This window comes from Typopeltis vanoorti, chromosome 14 (genome assembly GCF_054136105.1).
Source record: "Typopeltis vanoorti isolate ZY-2024b chromosome 14, IOZ_Tvanoo_1.0, whole genome shotgun sequence".
In the NCBI taxonomy this organism is placed as follows: Eukaryota; Metazoa; Arthropoda; class Arachnida; order Uropygi; family Thelyphonidae; genus Typopeltis; species Typopeltis vanoorti.
The window spans coordinates 52282001-52303629 of record NC_143562.1 but is presented as its reverse complement, the minus strand read 5'-3'; the positions used below and the strand labels follow the sequence as shown (position 1 = coordinate 52303629).

The following is a 21629-nucleotide window of genomic DNA, read 5'->3' as shown; positions in this document are numbered from 1 at the left end:
AATTCACAACTCGATTTATTAACTGTGCCAAATGAATTTTGTATCAGTCATAATTGTGTGTATTTAAGGACGGAAAGTAACTTGAAATCTTTTCTTCTAATATTGTTAAATGTTCTATTATAGCAGAAATAATGCCCTCAACATTTTTATTATGGGACAAAGGAAACATATCTACTGTATTTTTTTCTGATATGCAGTTTTTCCAAAGAAATACTTTTTTTCTAAAAAGCTGACAATTTATCAGTGGATGTCAAAATGTTTTCATTTTTCCTTTGGATACTTGTATTAATGCTATTTATGCTGAATATGCCATTTTAGCACACCAAATATAATTTTGAAGACATTTTCAGTTCTAAAATTCAGAATAGTACTTTACCCCTGGATAACCATCTTATTTCAGTGTGCAAAAGCAAAGATTCATACTTGGCTTCTATAGATATGCAAAGTTTTTTTAAAAGGCGTGCTTTTAAAGGTCTTGACTTGATTTAATTTACCATATGTACAACTTGGTCTAGTACAGGTTTTAATATTGCCAGTAATGTTTTTCAAAGTAGAGATTCTCTGTGCAAAAAACAGTGCATAGATATAATATCTGAGTTTATGTACTTTGCAAGCGTAACAAATCCTTTAATAGAGCCTGCCATTGATGGAGCACCCGTACAAATTCCTACACGCAGCTCCCTTGAAATTTTAAAATTTCACAAAGCAGTCTTCAGTTGTTAGAATCAGAGTAGCCAGTTTCACTCAGAACTGTGTCATGTGACATCTTTCACTGGCAGAACACTTGTAACCAGTTCACGGAGCACAAGTGTTCCGGGGAACAGCGGTTAAGAACCACTGCAGACTATAAAATTTCAAGATCAAGATTATTGTTACACTATAGTGGAATAATACTCCTCTTAGAGAGAGAGAGAAATATTCACACCAGTATTTTCTGTTCTGTTTCTGCTTTATGTCTCTTCTATAGATATTTTCATGGGTAATGTTTACTTCCTCCTAAGACTAAAAATATGAGCTCTGACGGTCAACATTCATTCATTCATTGTTCAGAACCCACCAAATTAATTTCTCTTCCTCTTTTTACATCCATCTATCTCTGTTCTTTGAAACAACCTCTCTCTCTCTCTCTCTCTCACAGTCTTCAATAAGGAATATAACATTTAGCTCAAGAAACATCTGTTGATGTGATTTATCAATAGATTTCTACCTTTCTTCTCAAGAAGTTGTTTCTGCAAAAACTTTTGTGCATGGAATTGATATATAACTTTAATAGCTTTAGATAACAATATCCACACTATACTTAATTGACTGAAATCATAACAATCAGTAATTGGATTCTCTTCATATTTAAGAATTTTAAGAAGAGAGGTATTGAATTTCATCTTGAAAAGAATAACATGTAAAAAAGTTTTAAAGTGAATAAAAGTTGAGCAGCTCTCAGATGTGAACTGTAGACTAAAATACACAAAGATTATTGAAGAAAAAATGAATGAGTTTGAGAACAGGAATCAAACCTTGGAGATTCAGTGGCAAACTCTGAAGAAAACACTGATTGATTCTGCCAGAGAGTCATGTGGTGAGGTTGTCTGCAAGGATAAAAAAATCAGAACTCCCTGGTGGACACAGGAAGTTAAAGAGGCAGTGAAGGAAAAGAAGAAAGCATATCAAAAGTTCCTGTCAAATAAGTCAGCTTGTGCTCTTAGAGAATACAGAGACAAATGCAAGAATGCTAAACACTGTGTAAAACTAGCTAAACAAAAGTCATGGGAAGACTTTGGCAAGAATATAGAAAATAAATATCAAGAAGGTGGCAAAATATTCTGGAGGCTGTTGAAGAAGCTTAGGAATGGAGGAAAGAGTGCTGTAAAAGGAGTTAGAGATGATAAAGGTGACATGAAAATGGGAGAAAAGGATATCCTTGAAGTATGGAGTAATTACTTTGAAAAACTGCTACATGAAACAAGCAGTGATGACAGCACAGTGGTAAAAAAACTGCCCAGGCATGCAGTCAGGAATACATATCCATACTTGAAGTAGAAAAAGCCATCAAAGGCTTGAAATGTGGAAAGGCAGCAGGAGTAGATGATATTCGACCAGAAATGCTGAAGTATGGTGGTATAAGAGTCTTACAGTGGCTGCAATGCATAGTTCAGAAAGCCTGGACAGAGGGACGAATTCCTGATGATTGGAGTAGAGTTCTCATAGTGCCCATATATAAAAAGGGAAATAAAGTTGAATGTGAGAATTACAGAGGTATTTCCCTACTGAGTGTTCCTGGCAAGATCTATGCAAGTATACTTGAGAAACGGTTGAGAAGAATTGTGGAAGAAAAGCTGGGTGAAGAACAAGCTGGATTCAGGCCAAATAGAGGCTGTCAGGATCAGATCTTCACTTTACGACAAATAGTGGAGAAATCATGGGAATATAACAAAGATCTGTATTTGAGTTTTGTCGATTTGGAAAAGGCATATGACAAGGTGCCAAGAGAGAAGCTATTCAATATGCTGCAGTTATATGGTGTCAATGGGGCATTATATCAAGCAATACTTAGTCTTTATTTGAGTTGTAAGTCAGCAGTTAGAATTGAAGGAAGTACAGGAAGATGGTTTAGTGTTAAATCTGGTGTGAGACAAGGATGTACATTATCCCCTCTGTTATTCATTATCTATATGGATCACATTATGAAGGAAAGTGGTATTAAACATGATATCAGGGTTGGAGATGTTAATGTCAGCTCTTTGCTTTATGCGGATGATGTTATACTTCTATATAAATCTGCTACAAGTCTGCAAGATTCTCTGACTAAATTGAATAACTGTTGTAATAGATATGGTATGAAGGTCAGCAATAAAAAGACAAAGACAATGAAAATAGGCAGAATTATTGAAAATGTCAGCTGTGTTGTGAATGGAGAACCTGTGGAACAAGTAAAACATTTCAGCTACTTAGGCACGATTTTTACTGAAGATGGTAAATTAAATATAGAAATAGACAACAGAATCAGCAAAGCTGGTATGGTGGGAAGTCAGTTGAATAAATTCATATGGAATAAGAGAGAAATTAGTCGGAACACTAAATTAGCTGTATACAAGACGGTGTTCAAACCAGTTTTAACTTATGGATTTGAGAGCTGGGTTAGAAGTAAAACACTTGACCAAAGACTAGAGACTGCAGATATGAGAGTCCTGAGAAAGATTAGAGGCGTGAACAGATGGCATCAATGGCAATATCATATTAAAAATGAGGATATTAGGAAAGAACTTGGCATTGTCAGCATCCAGGAATGCATTAGCAGAGCTAATCTCAGGTGGTATGGTCACTTAAATAGAATGGGAGAGGAAAGATTAGCAAAACAATTGTTCTTTGCCAGGTTGGCAGGAAAACGACCCAGAGGAAGACCAAGATATAGGTGGATTGATACGGTACAAAGTGCCTTAGACGATAGAAATATAAGATCTGATAATGTTGGAGTCTTGACAAGTTACAGACTGATTTGGAGGAAAATTGTAGATAGGAAGTTAGTAATGATGTAATTTTTTCATGTAGTACTATCATATCCTGTACACCCCTTGAGGGTACATGGCAGGAATTTGATGATGATGATCATGAAAAAAGTAATAATGACTGTTTGTCCTATAACTATTCTTACCCTTGATACTACTACTAGACTTATAGTTTTTCAATCCATTAATCAGGTCGCATTTTAATAATGAAAAACCATTTTATGGAAGAGCCATTTTCAGAATTCATACACTGGTTTTAATGCATACTGAAAATCATTACTAGTCAAAAGACATATTTCGGTGATTACACCACATTTTTTTATTATTATTCAGTTCTATAAAACACTGAAATAATAGTTCCCGACAAGTTTCGTAAATTGTAGGATTTACATCTTCAGGGGTAAATAGTAACTTAAAGTTTAAACAAGAGAATTAATAAATACAAATCATAACCATCTGGCTATTTTTAAAATTCAAATAACAGAATGCAATATATAACGTTATTCACGTTGAACAATACTCTAAGTTATACTATTTACCCCTGAAGATGTAAATCCTACAATTTACGAAACTTGTCGGGAACTATTATTTCAGTGTTTTATAGAACTGAATAATAATAAAAAAATGTGGTGTAATCACCGAAATATGTCTTTTGAACCAATTAGCCACAGAAGTTTACGCCTGCAATTACTAGTCAGTTTACAGAACTAATTATACAGAACAGCTCTCCTTTTTTAAGTGTAATCAGAATGGTAAAATACACTGACAGCAGATATCTCATTTCAAATAATATAAAGGGCATATTATTGAGATGACATGCCTTATTAGAATTAATGAATGTTTACATGAAACTACAGCTTCTGTTTAGCACAGAATTTTCAGACTTTTCCTTTTAAACATTACATCATCATCATTAATCAACTGAACCATAAAGATGAGTTATAACTTAGTAAGAAATAAGAGAGTAAGGGACAGTATAGTGAATGTGAACACAACAAATGAGTTTAAAGTGCAATTTGATAAGTTGTGTGTGTGTGTGTGTGTGTGTGTGTGTGTGTGTGTGTGTGTGTGTGTGTGTGTGGCAGTATATATCTCCTTCAATGAGTCTTTTGACTCCATGAAAATCTGCTGTTGTTAATAATAATACAATAATCTACATTTATCTGACCTTCCAAACAAACCTTCAATTAACTGATCCTTGCTTGTTATCTGACTTCTCTAGTAGAGCATGTTATAGTACTTCAATTATTCAAACAACGAGTTCAAATAATTGAAGGGTCAGTTGGGAGTGAAGTCTTCTCCTAGAATAAGTGGAAGGGTTGCAGATTCCTTTTCCACACACAGTTTGCGGGACAATCACAAACATCCATGCCCGTGGCAGGATTTGAACCCACAGTCTCTTGGCTGAAGAGCATACTGACCAAAAAATCTCCTGGTCTAATATTCATCTACTTCACTAGTGGTACTTCAAATTTGAGTGTTTGTTCAAAGAATGCTGAACCACAAATATATTGCCCATTAAAATTTGGGATTAAAATAATGTTTATTAGTTATAAGCATTATGCCTACCACAGCTCATTACTTTATGCTGATGTTATTATTATTATCACTTATTATTACACGGAAACCTCCATGAAGTCTGAAAACTCATTGCAAAAAAACCTACTCCATCCACATAACATCTATCATTATCTCTTCTTGAATGCATGATCAACAAAGCACTCTTACAAATAGATTCTGGCAACCTATTCCACTCATTCATCACTCTCACAGCAAATTATTTAGTCCTCACACTCTTACTCGATTTCCAGGGATGGCTCATTGTTCTATTCTCTCTAGCCAAGTGCTAAAACATTTTGTCTTCATCAAGGTGCTGAAGCATCGCTGGAATAAAGTTATTACTCTTAAGGGAGATTATGTTGAAAAATAAAAATAATTTTGAAATTATAAATTCGTTTTTTTTGTTAGGCCAAGAACTTTTCAGACCACCTCGTAGCTCAGCTGGTATCGATTGTAACTAACATTTATCAGTGTTTTACAAGTGAAGGTGAGTTAGCCAGTCTAATGTGGAGGGTGGCAGAGTTTTTCATCCTGCAAAACAGATAAAACACATGCAATTTACAGTAACAGAAAACAGTACAAAAAAAAAAAAAAAAAAAAAAGATTAACCACTCTAACTGTAATACATTTGGTATGAAAACCAGTGATAAAAAAAATAATTTTTTTAAAAAATCTATGAATGCATGTAGGAATATTGAAAACATTAGCTGTATCTTGAATGAAGAATCCAGAGAACAAGTAAAACATTTCAACTATGTAGGCAGAATTTTTAGTGAGGATGGCAAATTAAATATGGAAATAGACAACAGCCGGCCTGGTTGGCCGAGTAGTTAGTGTGTCCGCTCTCCAGACAAGAGGCCGTAGGTTCGAATCCTGCCATAGGCATGGATGTTTGTGACTGTCCTACAAACTTTGTGTGGAAAGGGAATCTGCGATCCTACCACTTATTCTAGCAGAAAACATCCTTGCCAAAACCATGTGAGGCACGGCAGTGACCATATGGCATCTACGGATCAAAGGTGAAAATTTTTATTTTTAATACACAACAGAATAAACAAACTGGTATGGTAGAGACTCAACTGAAATTTATATGGAATATAACAGAATTTATCCCAAACATTAAATTGGCAGTATACAAGGCAGTTTTTAAACCAATTTTAATTTATGGATCTGAGAATTAGGTTAGAAATAATACAGTTGAGCAATGACTAAGGACATCCATCACATATGATGTTCTGAGAAAAAATACAGGAGTGAACAGATGGCATCAATGGTCAAATCATTAGAATTTTACGTAGCACTGTTTGCTTTTCATATCTTAGTGTGTCTGTGCAATTTTGGGGTGTTATTTTAATTATTATTTTTAAGATAAGATAGCGTCCTCATGGCACCGATTAAAAAAAAAATGGCAGCCCAGTCACCATGTTTGTTTAAGAATTTTGATATAAAAGAGTTTATGCAATGTGCTGTTTGTGAGATGTATGCTTTGCAAAGAGCGGTTGGAGTCTGGTTAGATGGTGATAGTGGAGTAAATATGTGCAGAAAGTGTAAGGAGAATGAGGATCTAAAGCGTGTTTCGGGTGGCGAGAGTGATATTGTTAAAGAAAGTCAGAATATAGAAAATAGTGATGTGATAAGAAATTACGAGGTAGTACCAGATAGGTGTGAGAGTGACGTTGAAAGTGTAAATGAAGGTAGAAATACAGAACGAATGGATGATTTAAATGATAATGAAAATGGTGAGATAGATGCAAGTAGTGAAATCGCATGGTTGAGCAGAGCGATACATAGAGCAAAGCGGAAACTGGAGCGTATGCAAAAATGTGTACCGAACGTACCAACTAAAAAATGGCAAAACTGTGATACGAAAAATAAGAGAGCGTTCGTAAACGTAAATAAAATGAAGGAGCTAGTGCTGTATGGAGATTTGTTATTAAGAGGTGTGATAGTTGAGAGTTTGACGAAATCGTACCAAACCGGGTGCGATTTCGTCATAAAGGATGTCAGCGAGTCTATTAGAGCGCAAAAAACAGAGAGTGAAAGAAATGATAGTCGTCGCAGGAACAAATGATTCGAAAGAAGACAAAATGGAAATGATTGAGGATGTGAGGGAATTACTTGAGGTAGCAAAAGTGAAGAGTGAGAGAGTTAGGATGGCGAGTATTTTGCCACGGTATGACAGTGAAGTGTTTAGAAGGAGGGCCATAATTGCCAATGACTTTATGTGTGGGTTATGCATGAAGAGTGGTATGGAATTTGTGGATGTGTGGAGTGAGTTCGATGGGCAAAAGGATTTATATAAGATGGATGGTTTACATTTGAATGGATTTGGTGTACGGAGGTTTGAAAAAGTGTTGATGAATGAAGTGGATGTACAGACTCAGGGAAACTAGATTTATTAAGGGGAAGGGGAGTAGATATGCAGACTTTAGGGAGGCAGTTGAGTGTATGAATGAGTATAATATGCCCGAGCGACTATGAAGGACAACAAATCAGAATAGGACTAACAGGCTTCTGCAATTCATGTACACTAATGCCAGGAGAATTAGGAACAAGAAGGAGGAGTTTTTGGCCTTGGTTGGCACTTCCAGGCCACAGCTTGTTGGTATTAGTGAAACATGGCTAACAGAAGATGATAAAGCTAGTAGGATTGAATGTGAAGGGTATAGCGTGTTTGGGAGTGACAGGGAGAATAAAAAGGGGGGAGGAGTGTTATTGATGATAGCTGATAAACTGCAGCCAAGGAGTATAGAAGTTGAACTGAAGGATAGAGAAATGAGCACATTTGAGGCTATTTAGTGTGAGATAGAGTCTAGCAGAACAAAATATACAATTGGGTGCTGCTATAGACCAGGAATAGATGGTGGGGATAGTATGCATAGGCAAATAGAAGAAATGAGCGGAAGGAGGGTAATTATTATGGGTGATTTCAATTATGGTAACATTAACTGGAAGGATGAGAGGGCACATGGGAGGAAGGAATTGGATTTTATGCGGTTATTAAGGGACAACTATCTGCGACAGCATGTAATGGAAAATACTAGGGGGAAGAGAGTGCTTGACCTAGTAATCACATCTGAGAATGTAGCTGTAACGAACATGACCATGTTGCCACCAATTGGTGAGAGTGATCATAAGGTCATGACTTGGGAGGTGGCTAAAGGAGTGGAATTTACAATTAAGACAGGGTACATGTGGAATTACCGGGCTGGTAAGTATGACAAGCTTAGGAGTGTGCTTCGCTCAGTGCCATAGCATGTAAAACTGCAAGGGCCGATGTTGATAGTGCGTGGGAGGTGGTTAAGAAGTGTTTGCAGGAAGCAATGGTTGACTGTATACCAAGAGTCCGAATAATAAATCAAGTAGGGGTTAAATGGATGAATAACACTATTAAGCTTGAGCTGCAAAAAAAAGAAACAATTGTGGAGGGAATTTAAAGAGAAAGGTGACCAGCAGGTGCAGGAACAGTATAAAGCTCAGGCCAGAAAGGTAACAAGGGTGGTAAGAAAAGCAAAACCGGATTATGAAAGAAAATTGGCCTTCCAGGCTAAAGAGAATTCCAAACAGTTTTTTCAATATTTTGCAAGTAAAAGGAAAAATGTTCATGGCAGAATCATTTTAAAAAATGCTGAGGGTAGGGAGGTAACCGAATCAGTCGATATAGTGGAATTACTGAGCGAGCACTTTGCAAAAGTATATCATCTAGGTGGTGACATTGCAGGAATGGAAGAACCAACAGCTTATACTGGATTGTGATGAATGAAGTAGAGGTAACTAGTCTATTACAGAACCGAAATGTCAATATACATCTGTGGGATTGGATGGTATACAGCTCTTGTCATACGTGAAGCGGCTAAAGAATTGTCAGTGTCCTTGACCATTTTGTTTAATTTGAGCCTCGGGTCTGGGTCAGTCCCAAGGGGGTGGAAAGAGGGGAAAATAGTTCCACAGCATAAAGGTGGTCCCAAGGCTGCTGTTGAAAATTACCGGCCAATCAGCATAACAGGAATCATCATCAAGTTCTTGGAGAAAATAGTCAAGAGGAAAATACAAGATTGGATAGACGAAAATGGGATACTGTATCGGGGACAGCATGGTTTTGTGAAGAATAGGTCATGCTTCAGTAACTTGCTCACGTATTATAACACAGTGATGGCTGAACTGGATAAGGGTAATGGGTTTACAGTGATTCTACTGGACCTTGCTAAAGCCTTTGACAGGATACCACATGGAATTCTAATCAGTAAAATGCAGCATACGGGGATGGATATAGGGTTGGTGAGATGGATAGGAGGGTGGTTGATGGAGAGATATCAGAGAGTGGTTTATTCAGGAGTTTTCAAAAGATGGCCTGTGATTAGTGGTGTGCCACAAGAATCTGTTCTTGGAGCACTGCTGTTTAATTTGTTCAGAGGGGAACAGTTCATTTTGTTCGTGGATGATGCAAAGTTGGGTAGGGCAATAGTGAATGCAGATGATGTCAAAATTTTGTAGGATGATTTGGATAGATTGGAGGTCTGGGCTAAGGAGAATGGATGTCAATTTAATGTGGCAAAATGTAAGGTTATACATTTTGGGGTGAAAAGATTAGCAGCAGTTTACTACATTGGTGGAACTGTACTCCAGAAAATTGATGAGGCAAGAGATTTAGGAGTGTTGGTAGATAAGGAGTTAAAGTTTAGGGGGCACATTGCAAAAGTGGCCAAATCAGCTCACCAAATCACTTGGTTACTGAAGAATACGTTGACGAGCAGAGACAAGCATGTTATTATTCCTCTGTATCGAGCCTTGATAAGACCCCATCTTGACTACTGTGCCCAGATTTGGTCACCTGGGTTTCTTCTTGATGGGGAGGAGGCTGAGAGGATCCAGAGGCGAGTGACCAAGATGATAGCAGTTCTGTGGAATGAACCTTATGAAAACAGGTTGAGGATTTGTGGGTTGCAGAAATTGGTTGATAGGCAGAGGAGGGGAGATATGATTGAGACATTCAAATTACTGAAGGGTTTCTATAAAATTAATTCAGAAGATATTTTTGAGAACAGGGCTGGTTGTGGGAGGACTAGGGGACATCCACAGAAGCTGGGCAAGAGTGTGGTTAGTAAGGGTGTTAGAGCTGGATTCTTTACTTTTAGAGTGGTGAATGAGTGGAATGGGCTGCCAGAGTCTGTGGTGGGTGCTGTGACAGTGAATGAGTTTAAGCCGAGGTATGATAGATACTGTGTGAATGTTGAATAGTTGTGATGAACATGATTTGGGGTCTCCCCTTGACGAGTCTAAGGACTCCCCGGAGTTGCCCATAATAATAATATCAAAAAATAAACATATTAGAAAGAAACCTGAAAGTATTAGCATTCAAGGAAGTGTGGGCAAAGGTAACCTTAGGTGGTATCGTCACTCAAATATAATGGTATGATAGATACTGTGTGAATGTCGAATAGTGATGAACATGATTTGGGGTCTCCCCCTTGATGAGTCTAAGGACTCCCCGGAGTTGCCCATAATAATAATAATATCAAAAATGAACATATTAGGAAGAAACCTGAAAGTATTACCATTCAAGGAAGTGTGGTCAAAGGTAACCTTAGGTGGTATTGTCACTCAAATATAATGAAAAAGGAAAGGTCAGAAAAAACAGGTCTGATGCCAGGATGACTATAAAAAGACTCAGAAGAAGACTAAGAGTTAGGTGAACTGATGCACTCAAAAGGGCATTAGAAGCTATGCAATTTTTTTTTTTAAATTACTGAGTAAACCTGCACTACTACTCTTCATGGATAATTTTTACTCACCTGATGACTACTCTGCACTTTAAACGTTTTTGGTAATTGGTAATATACATAGAAAACAAATGACTTAGTCTGCCAGCAGTTGCATGGCAACAATTCAGTGCATATAGAAGCATGAATCTGTACAACTTAGAAGGAACACTGTTAAGAAGATAATGACAATATTGGAGTTCTCATAACAGGTTAATTTGTAAGAAATTTGTCAATAGGAAATTAATAATAACAAACAATTTTTTCATGTTTTTCTTTCACAGCATTGCATCCCTTGTGGATGCGCATCAGAAATTTGATTATGATTGAATATGGAAAAATATTACAAGAATAAGAAGAGGAGAAAGCAAATGAGAGGAACAGGACAGGTGCTTAAGAGGATAAGCATTACCTGAAGACACCAATTCATCAAATACTACAGCCAGAGATTTTTGCAAAATGTCTAAAAAGAGAGAAAGCCAATTGGAAAACACAAACCTGTTTTGCGTGAATAATGCTTCATCTGTATGATAACATTGACTGCATGTATTATGTTAACATAAGATTTCAATTTTTACAGTGAAATAGTTATTAAAGGTGAATTTGAGGAATAATATCTTTAGCTGTTGATGTATCAATTTAGTATCTCAATAATGAATTTCATAATTTACAAAAAAATCAATGAACTAACGCAGACAGCATCTCCTACATAAATCTAATGCATGTAATTAAATAACAATACTTTAAGCACTATGGTATGCAAAAAAAATAAATACATAAATAAAATAACTGGTTTATATTAAAAGCACTAATAGTAAAATGCTAAAAATATTTATCATAATAAGACATTAGAGCCTGTGTAGCTCAGTGGATGTGGCGTTTGCACACCACCGCGCTTGGCCGCACGAAGGAAGACTTGGTTTCGAGTCTAGTCGGCGACTAGAGGAAATTTTTCTAAGCCTTTTTTCGACCGGTTTCCGAGTTAGTCGATCTCTGGCACGGGCAAGCAGGTTTTTTCCTCCCGGAAACTCGGGTTTTTCGTCCTGTAAACTCAAGAAAATCGACCGTAGAACCCGCATTATTTCAGACATTAAATATATTGTGTTAGGGTTAGGGACCACGAGATGGCGGCACATTTGAGCCATCTCTCTTCACTGCGTACTGCTTAATTAGTGATAGCTTTGGGCCATCTGTCTCTGATTGGGTACCAGTGGAGATTGAACTGCCCACTCAGTCTCCAAAAGTTAGATAGGGCTAAATGGCCTCGCCTACTCCCGTATACGGGAATAAAAAGGCGTTAGCTGATTTTTTTTTTTTTTAATAAGACATTAGTTTAATAATATGAACATACACAATAGTAAAAGAGAAATGTGACACTGTTTTTTGCTTAATGAACTTGTATTTAACTGATATACTAATATCAGTTAAACAACTAGTCTGTCTGATTTATGCTTTTAATCTCTGGTCTTTGAAGAGTCACTCTTAATGCTGCATATATCACAGTAGTCTTAATAAATACATGTTATATTCTAGTTAGGAAGAACAAAAGTTATATATATATGTTTAAAAACCATGGACATTAAACTAAATATTAATTTTAAAAAATTCCATTATGATGATTAAAAAAATTCCATTAAAACCTGAATACAGATTTTATCAATTTTTTGTAAAATTAATTTATAAAACTTTAAAAATGAAAAACAGTACCTGTTCCACTGTTGATCTCTGAAGAACAAGGAAAGCGTGCAACAGAAGATACATGACGGATCAGCATGCAAGAAAACAGTGCAACAAGACAAGCAATGATAACATCTATTCAGCTTATAAAAAGAATGCCTATTAAAAGTTGATTGAATAGATAAGATATGCATATGTGAAATATTAGACGTTAACAGAGAAGCAGTACTAATAAATATGATACATGCAACAGTAGAATTAGCTTTTAGTGCATAAATATGGCAGAGCTTTAAGAGCAAACTTAACACATTTATACACATTATAGTAAACAAAACACACAGAAGATGAAAATAAAGAAATGCATCATTACTGAATTTGAGTTAAATTTAAAATAAGCACATATTTGTGTTACTTAATAAATTATAACTGTGCCCATTACTGAATCACACTTACTTTGTAATCAAGTAACAGACAAAAATGGCTGATAAAGAATTCTAATGCAAGTTTATTAAAAAAAAAAAAAAAAAAAATCAGTGAGTAAACAGGTAAGGTACCTTGATTCTGCTTGTTCTCTGATTCTGAGGGAGAACAGGTGTCAGGAGTGAAAGTAGTGCATGCAAAAAAATAATAAAATGGGAAAAATGGAAAGATTAGAAATGTTTTACACTATAAATAACAGATTATATTTCTTGTTTTGTGCTTAAGCAGTGATGTGTTAGTGTCGTTAAACAACCCTCCACATTTTTGTGTAAAAAAATTAGAAAGCTTTATAAGCCATATGTTAGCAAAATGTGATGCATAGTTAACATGGAAGAAGCAGGGACAAAAAGAGCAAACGTTTTAGATGCAGCAATGCAGAGAGCAAAATAAAGAAATCAATGCAGAAATAATGTATCAGCATATCAGCAAAAAAAAGGATAATCAATTATAATTTTAATTTATATTAAAATCTATTTTCCATCTATTAGAAATTCTTAATTTATTAAGAAATAGTTTAAGAAATTAAAATATTTCATTAACAACTGAGTATTTCATAACTCAAAATTTATTTTAAACCCACTTCTTAATTTACAAATTTTTAAACAGTACTTAAAAAAAAATTGATTTATTCAACTATTTACTTTTTAGCTTTAAAGCCAGATTAGTTTGAAAGCATTTTTTGTTTAACCACTCAAGTAGTCACTGTGGCTGGATCAGTATCAGTTGAAAAAATTTAACTTTCAAAAAATGTTGATGTTCATAATAAATTAAAAAAACAACACTGCTTAGATGTGTTTACTGATTTATCAGAAATCATCTGTTCTGAAATGTAATCCTGATATTTACACATGAAAACTGATTGAAAAAACTGCTTTTGTTAAGGGAGAAAAAACATATGTGCACAAAAATATTTTTCAAACTTCAAGACTCATCTGAAGTTCTTAAAATACATTATAGTGATCTGAATATTTTTCTTACAATGCATTTTTTAACTCATTTCTAAAATTGAGAAGACTGAAGTTTACTATGCAAAAAAACTTACTTGAACAGTGTTATCAGTGTTGCTTAAAAATGTTATTTGAATACTTTTTTACAGAACTATTTTTATGAGTAGAGTACAGTACAGCCACTTGGGTAGTTAAACTACAGCAAGCTCTGTGGAATTTCAATGCTAAAATCCTATCACCATTAATTGCAAGCTCTCCATCACCATTCATAATGGCACAAACAGCATGAATAAGTATTAACCATACAGCAACTACAATGTGTCATTCTCCCCCCACCCCCTTATTTTTTTTATTTTTATTTATTTTTTTTTTCACTGTTGCACATATAAACGATTTATAATTTTAAAAGTCAAATTTACTTTTCTCACCTTTACTATACAACACAGGTATATAATCTGTTGCAAGATGAGTTTTACTTTTAATGCCAACTAATAGTGGGCTGCCACGCCTGCAAAAACAAAAGCAAATTATAAAAGAATTCAGTGTAAAGGAAGTAAACATATATTGGGAAATCTGAAAAACAAACATTCTTTTCAAATTCAACAATAGAAAGTTATACTTGACAAAAGAAAAACATTAAATAAATTATTTTTCCTACAAATGAATTCCACAGACATAATACGCAACTGTATAGTGTGATAAGAAATAAAGAGCTACAAAGATCAACGACTATGCATTTATCTCAAATGTATCTATCAGAATCTTGAGAATCCCAACATGAACCAACTAATAGCCACAATGATTTGGTCACTGTGAACAACATAACTACTGCTACTATTATGCTCATTGGGGATTCTCGCTATCCCCAATGCACTACCTGGGGGGGGGGATAGATTATTCAGTTATACTCACCTCCAATTCTAATTAGATTTGAGAAATATGCTTAATATGTCTGTAAACTGCACAAGCTCAAACATAGGAAGTATATTATCAGTTTGCATGTTATGCAGAAGCAAAAACTGGAGTTTCCCAGCATAACTTCCATTGTAATCTAAAATGTGCATTACTTAAATTAAGGGGATATTAAATCCCACATAGTTTTAAAACCGAATAAGAAACTCAAAGATTGGAATCAGAGAGTTTCTTGCCGAATATAGTAAACTATAAAGTATCGGCGACACTAGCGTTAGCCAATGCAAGTGATCCTAGTACGTAGTACAATACCGGACGACTCGTTGCAAAGGTGGGGGGAAGTTCAGATCGCTATTCTTAGGTATTTTCCATAATGTAAAAACACATTTCCTAGGAAATGTATGCTGTTATTACATTATGGAGGGAGGTCACTACCCAGACCGGTTTCAGCCTTTTTTGAGGCTTCATCAGTGAGTAGCTAGACCTAATACCAAAGTGTATAGCGAAAAGAACTTATATACTCTGCGAACGAGTTTTCCAAACAGGTGCAACCATTAAGTTACTTAAGTATAAAGAGCTAATAAGCTCTTTTCCTTCTTCCCACTATTTTCCGCTGTTCTGGAAGATGGAGGAATGTTGGAAAACTCGTTTGCAATCTGTGTGCAATCTTTGCAACATGCTCTTTAATTTCAGTCTGCTGTCAACCATCACCCCCAGATACCAAATCTCATTCACTTCTTGAAGCACATTTCCATCAATACAGTGCACAACTTTATATCGGTGCACTCCAAAATACAACACTTTGTGCTTATTAATGTTAAAACTATAACTCACTCATTTGTCCATGCTATTCAAATCTTCCAGAAGGGAATTAATCACAATGTACTTCTTATAATTCTTCCAACTTTGTATCATCAGTAAGCAACTGAACATACCTAGTCAATCAACATAAAATATTAACAAATAAGTTAACAAGCCTAGTTGGCCAAGTGGGATATTGTATACCTGCCTCTCCAACCAACAGGTTGCAGGTTTGAATCCCACTGCGGACATGGATGTTTGCGATTGTTTTTAGGTGGAAGGTGAATTTCATTGTGTGGTGTGAGGACCATCGCCCCACATACTGGAAGTCTAAAGTGATTTGAAAAAGTTCCATGTTTGGTCTCTAGACCATGTAATTTTTTTTTTTTTAATTACAAAAAAAAAATATAAAATTGACAAAAATGGAAAAAAAAAAAAATCCTTAGCACAGCCACAGTACAAGTGTACTACAGTTTAGTAATAACCTTTCGTGGGTTGTAACCACATAAAAAAATTAATAAATAAATAACCAACAGGGATCCAAGAACAGATCCCTGGGACACACTACTGATTACCTTCCTTTTTTGAAATACTGCTCCAACATACACTTGCTGGAATCATTCTAAGATAAAATCCATCTAACCAATCTATTATCCATTCCCATCCTCTGTAACTAGTACATCAATCTATCATGAGATAATCTATCAAATGATTTTGCAAAATCTAAGAATATCACTGTATATGAATCTTCTTATCCACTTGCTGCCTTATCATAAAATGCAAGTTAATTTCTAAAATAAGACCAGCTCTTTACAAGCTGACCATCCTAATGAACACTATGTCCATAAACCAAATTCTGTATTCTAATCCTAACTAATCCCTCCAATACATTGACTGCAGCTGTAAATATACTGATTGGTCTATAATTGGAAATTTCTTTCTAGAAACATGCTTAAGGAGTGCTACTATTTTGCCTTCTTTTCACCCCTTGGAAACCTTTCTAACTGCAAGACTTGCATTAAATAACCAAGTTAAGGGCATAGGTAACTCTTTTGTGCATTCCTTAAAAACACAATGATATGCCATCCATTCTTACAGCCTTAACATCTAACACAATTAAGACATGACATATCTCTAATTTCCATTGTCTTCCTTCTACATGTTGCACAGCATAATTTACACCAGTATGATATACACTGATAAAGTGCTTAATAAATAATTTCACTACATCCTTTGCAATGGTCACTCTGCTAACATAACTACTATCAGTATCATCCTTCGATAATTATTTTTCCTCGTGCTTGCTATACAGCAGAAAAATTCTTTTGGCCTGACTGGTCAATCTCCTATTTTACTGCATCTTTTTTCTTTCTTCTCACCTTTCTAAGCCTCATGCATATAAAGCTTCCAAATGTCTTGAACCTTCTCCATTACTGCTTTTCCAATGCTGCTTGCCTAATTTCATGTTCATCGATTTCGTCCCTACTCTATTTACTTAACTCTGGCTTTAGAATTATGAATTGCTTTACAGTTATGAAAACAGTTATGAATATGATCATGATTATCAATTCCCATGCTTTCTCTAAACTTCTTTTCTGCACAGTTCATTAACCCAAGGTATTGATGCTAGTTAACTGTATCTTCTCATAATCACCCATTTTATAATTACACATACAAATGACTAAATACAGCAAACTCACATGAATCAACCCACATGAAGGAATAGTTTCTTATAGTGGACAGTTTGTTATAGTGAATTTCTTTTGGTATTGTGCTGTACCTATGGAGCTTTGATCAGACAGTTGAGTTTGGCAAGTGCAAGAAGAATGATTGTTATGGGAGATTTTAACTACAGTAGTATAAATTGGGGAGAGGAAGATGCATGTAGCAATAAGGGAATGGAATTTCTAGAATTCTTGAGGGACAAATGTCTTAGGCAACATGTAATAGAGGTAACAAGAGGTTCAAGAGTTTTGGATTTGGTTATAGCATCAGAAGAATTGATAATAACTGAGATGACATCTCTCCCACTAGTTGGAGAGAGTGACCACATGGTTTTGACTTGGAAAATGAATAGACATGCAGGAGTATCATAGAGACGGGAACGTATGTGGAATTATAAGGCAGATGATTATAATAGTCTAAGACGTCAACTTGGGGAAGTTTCATGGAGGGAGGAATTGGAAGGCCAGGATATCATTAGTGTGTGGGAAATTATGAAAGAATATTTGTTAGTAGCAATGGTAAGTTGTTTGTATACCACGAGTGAATAAGAGGACATAATTTGGAGTAAAGTGGATGACAAACGATATTAAACAGGAATTGCATGCGAAAAAGAGGGCTCTGGAAGAGATATAAGGAGACAGGTGCATGAAGAATATAAGATACAGGCCAGAAGAGTGGCTAGTATGGTATGGAAGGCGAAACTGGAATATGAGAGGAGATTAGCCCTAAGATCCAAAGAAAATCCTAGGGAATTTTTTAGCTATATGGCCAGTAGGAGGAGAAATGACTGTGGAAGAATGATATTGTGGGATAAAAATTTGAATAGAGTGACTGATGCAGAGGACATAGGAATTATTCAATGAATACTTTATTGGAATATTTCATCCTGGAGGAGTCAGTTTTAATAGTAGAGGGATAGGGCAGATTTGAGGTTTAGAGGTACAGGAGGAGAGCATGTTTCAAATACTGAGTACTCTGGACGTCATTAACGCTGTGGGACTGTGTGTGGCATATCACCACGTGTTTTGAGAGAATGTGCTAGGGAACTGACAGTGCCTTTGACCTGGCTTTTCAATGAAAGTCTGGGTGCAAGAAAGATGCCCATGGAATGGAAGGAAGGTAATATAGTGCCATAACATAAGGGTGGTAGCAGACTGGAAGTGTCTAATTATAGGCCAGTTTGTGTGTCATCAGTAGTTGTTAAGATCTTGGAGAAGGTATTGAGGGACCATATACAACACTGGGCAGATGAGGATAATGTTATCTGTGAGAGTCAACATGGATTTGTGAAGGGGTGCTCTTGTTTTAGCAATATGCTAGCCTTTTATAATAAAGTTACAAGAGCATTAGATGAGGGAAAGGCATATGCTGCCATTTTTTTGGATTTAGCAAATGCATTTGACAGCGTGCCACATGATAAGCTGATATCTAAGTTGCAGCACATGGGTCTGGATGTCAGATTGGTCAACTGGATTCAGAATTGGCTGTTCGATAGGTATCAGAGAGCTGTGTATGGTGGGGCAGTTTCAAGGAGGCAGAGGGTTACAAGTGGGGTCCCACGGGGCTCAGTACTGAGACCTATATTGTATAACCTTTATATCACTGACATTGTCAGTAGATTCCAAGGGAATATTCAGTTATTTGTGGATGATGCGAAGCTGGGAAGGATTATTAGTAATAGTGCAGATGGTAGCCCTGCAAGAGGATTTGAATAAGCTAGATAAGATGGGCAAATGAATGGGGGTGTCAGTTTAATGCAGCAAAATGTAAGGTCTTGAGGTTTGGGACACATTGATTGGGCGCTGCATATTCTATGGGAGGAGTTAAACTGGATGAAGTAGGAGAGACAAGAGATCTGGGTTTGATGATTGATAGAAACCTGAAATTTAGGGGACATATTGCAAAGGTGGTGAAGGTAACACAGAGGATTGCTGCAATAATGAGAAGGACACTGACCTGCAGAGATAAAATGGTTATCATTCCATTGTATAAGACTCTGATCAGACCACACTTAGACTATTGTTCTCAGATTTTGTCCCCAGGATTTGAAGGGGATAAATTAACTGTGGAAAGGATACAAAGACGGACGACAAAGATGGTTTCAGCACTGTACAATGTTAGTTATGAGGATCGGCAGAGGGAATGTGGACTGCAGAATTTGGTGGATAGAAGAAGGAGAGGTGATATGATTGAGACTTTTAAACTGTTGAGAGGTGGTTACAGGGTTGACACTGTGGAGTTCTTTCACTTGGTTGAAAAGCGGGAAGGAGTGATGACAAGAGGCCATTCCTGGAAGTTACGAAAGGAAACCATGAGCAACAGGGTGAGGAGTGGTTTCTTTGTATGGAAGGTGGTTTGGCTAGAGAGCAGATACAACAACCAGACTGGCTGATACTCCTTGCATTAGTACAAAAAATAAAATATAAAAATTTACATTCTTTGGAGCCATCTCACTAACACTAACACTTTTGCTGCTAAGCTATACCTCTCTTTGGTCTGATCGCTCATGTTTCTCTGATTCTAACTCAGATTTTCATTCATATCCCTTCCATTCAGTTTACTCACACATTCATTCATTTCTATCCATTCATATTTGAGTAGGAAGTATAATCATGATTAAGGAATTGTCTAAATTTTGAAGACTGATACAGAATGAATCAATACACATACACACAACCGAGGAAATACTCTGCATTATGGGATACCAAAGGCAAGGCACAGTTAAGTCAAGTGCTCTCATTATGCAAGTAACTTATGTAGAAACTTAAAAACAAAAACTTTATTGCTTGCTTATCTTGGGCAGTGGTGACCAACCTTTTATGTTCCATGTGCCAATTTTTTCATGTATGAGTTCAGATGCACCATACAATCTTGTATCCTTAAAAATTCCCAGTAAAAATATATTTATATAGATATATTTAATTAGACATGATATATTGATTAAATATATCATGTCTAATTGTAGACATCCAAGAGGTGCAGATCAGGGCAATGGCTAGTCTCACAACAGAAGAGGTCCATTTAGCAATAAAATCGCTAAAATCGGGCAAGGCTGCTGGCGATGATGAAATTCGGCCCGAAATGCTAAAAGCCTTAAATCGAGACTGTGTTCTCTGGCTGACTCGAGTGTGTCAGGGTGCTTGGATATCTGGGTGAGCACCAAAGCAATGGCAGACAGGCATAATAATACCAGTCTTTAAGAAGGGAGACCAGAAGGATTGCAGTAACTATCGTGGCATCTCTCTGCTCAGCCTGCCTGGGAAAGTGTATGCTAAGTGCTTGGAAAGACGGTGCAGGAGCATAGTTGAGTCAAAGTTCCAGGAAGAACAATGTGGCTTTCGTCCTGGTAGAAGCACAACTGACCAAATCTTCACTTTAAGGCAAGTCTTTGAGAAATCTTGGAAATATGCCAAGAATGTCTACACATGTTTGTGGACTTGGAGAAGGCATATGACCGGGTTCCTCGGGATAAGCTTGGGCAAGTATTACAGGAGTATGGAGTGGATGGTCAACTATTAGCTGCCATCAAGTCCCTGCATGAATGCCCAGAGTTTTGTGTCAGGGTAAACAGCACAAAGTCTGAACCTTTCACAGTCTCCGTTGGCCTCCGCCAAGGGTGTGTTCTGTCACCCCTCCATTTCATAATATTTATGGACTGGATCGATAGGCACAGCCGAGGCAGAGTCAGAATTGGAAAATGTAGCATTGGACGTCTGCTTTTTGCAGATGACCTAGTTCTGCTTAGCTCTTCCACAGATGACCTCCAGCGGACCCTGGATAGGTTTGTAGCTGTTTGTGCAGACGCCGGAATGAAGATCAGTGTGGCCAAAACTGAAACGTTTGTGGTCTCAAGACAACCATCCCAGTGCACTTTAAATGTAAGTGGAGTCCCAATGAGACAGGTGGAGAAGTTTAAATACCTTGGGTCCATATTCACGAATGATGGAAAATGGGACATAGAGCTAGATACTCGAATTGGCTTAGCAAGCTCAATATTGCGGGTGCTTGGCCGTTTGGTAGTATTGAAGCGGGAGTTAAGCCAGAAGGCAAAGCTGGCTGTCTTCAATACAGTCTATGTCCCCATCCTCGCCTATGGTCATGAGAGTTGGGTAATGACTGAAAGAATGCGGACACGAATCCAAGCGGCTGAAATGAGGTTCCTTCGAGGGGTTGTGGGGCTGACAAAACTCGACAGAGTCAGAAGCTCTGCAATTCGGGAAACCCTCAATACTCAACCGCTGCTTCTCCGTGTTCAGAGATCACAG

The 21629-nt window shown here is 36.6% G+C and overlaps 1 protein-coding gene across 3 annotated transcripts in view; it reads right to left on the bottom strand.

Annotated features, from left to right (window-relative positions):
• Nucleotides 1-21629, bottom strand: part of LOC150099476 (glutamine--fructose-6-phosphate aminotransferase [isomerizing] 2-like) — a 256437-nt gene that overhangs the window by 130411 nt on the left and 104397 nt on the right. The window contains exons 8-10 of one of the 3 annotated variants that reach the window (XM_090404433.1): nt 14355-14434; nt 13054-13077; nt 12530-12547 (exon numbers count right to left, since the gene is read on the bottom strand). In XM_090404433.1, coding sequence (XP_090260559.1) covers nt 12530-12547; nt 13054-13077; nt 14355-14434 — 122 coding nt within the window. The remainder of the gene's footprint in view (nt 1-12529; nt 12548-13053; nt 13078-14354; nt 14435-21629) is intronic. The other 2 variants (XM_090404434.1, XM_090404435.1) reach the window with 2 other exon arrangements.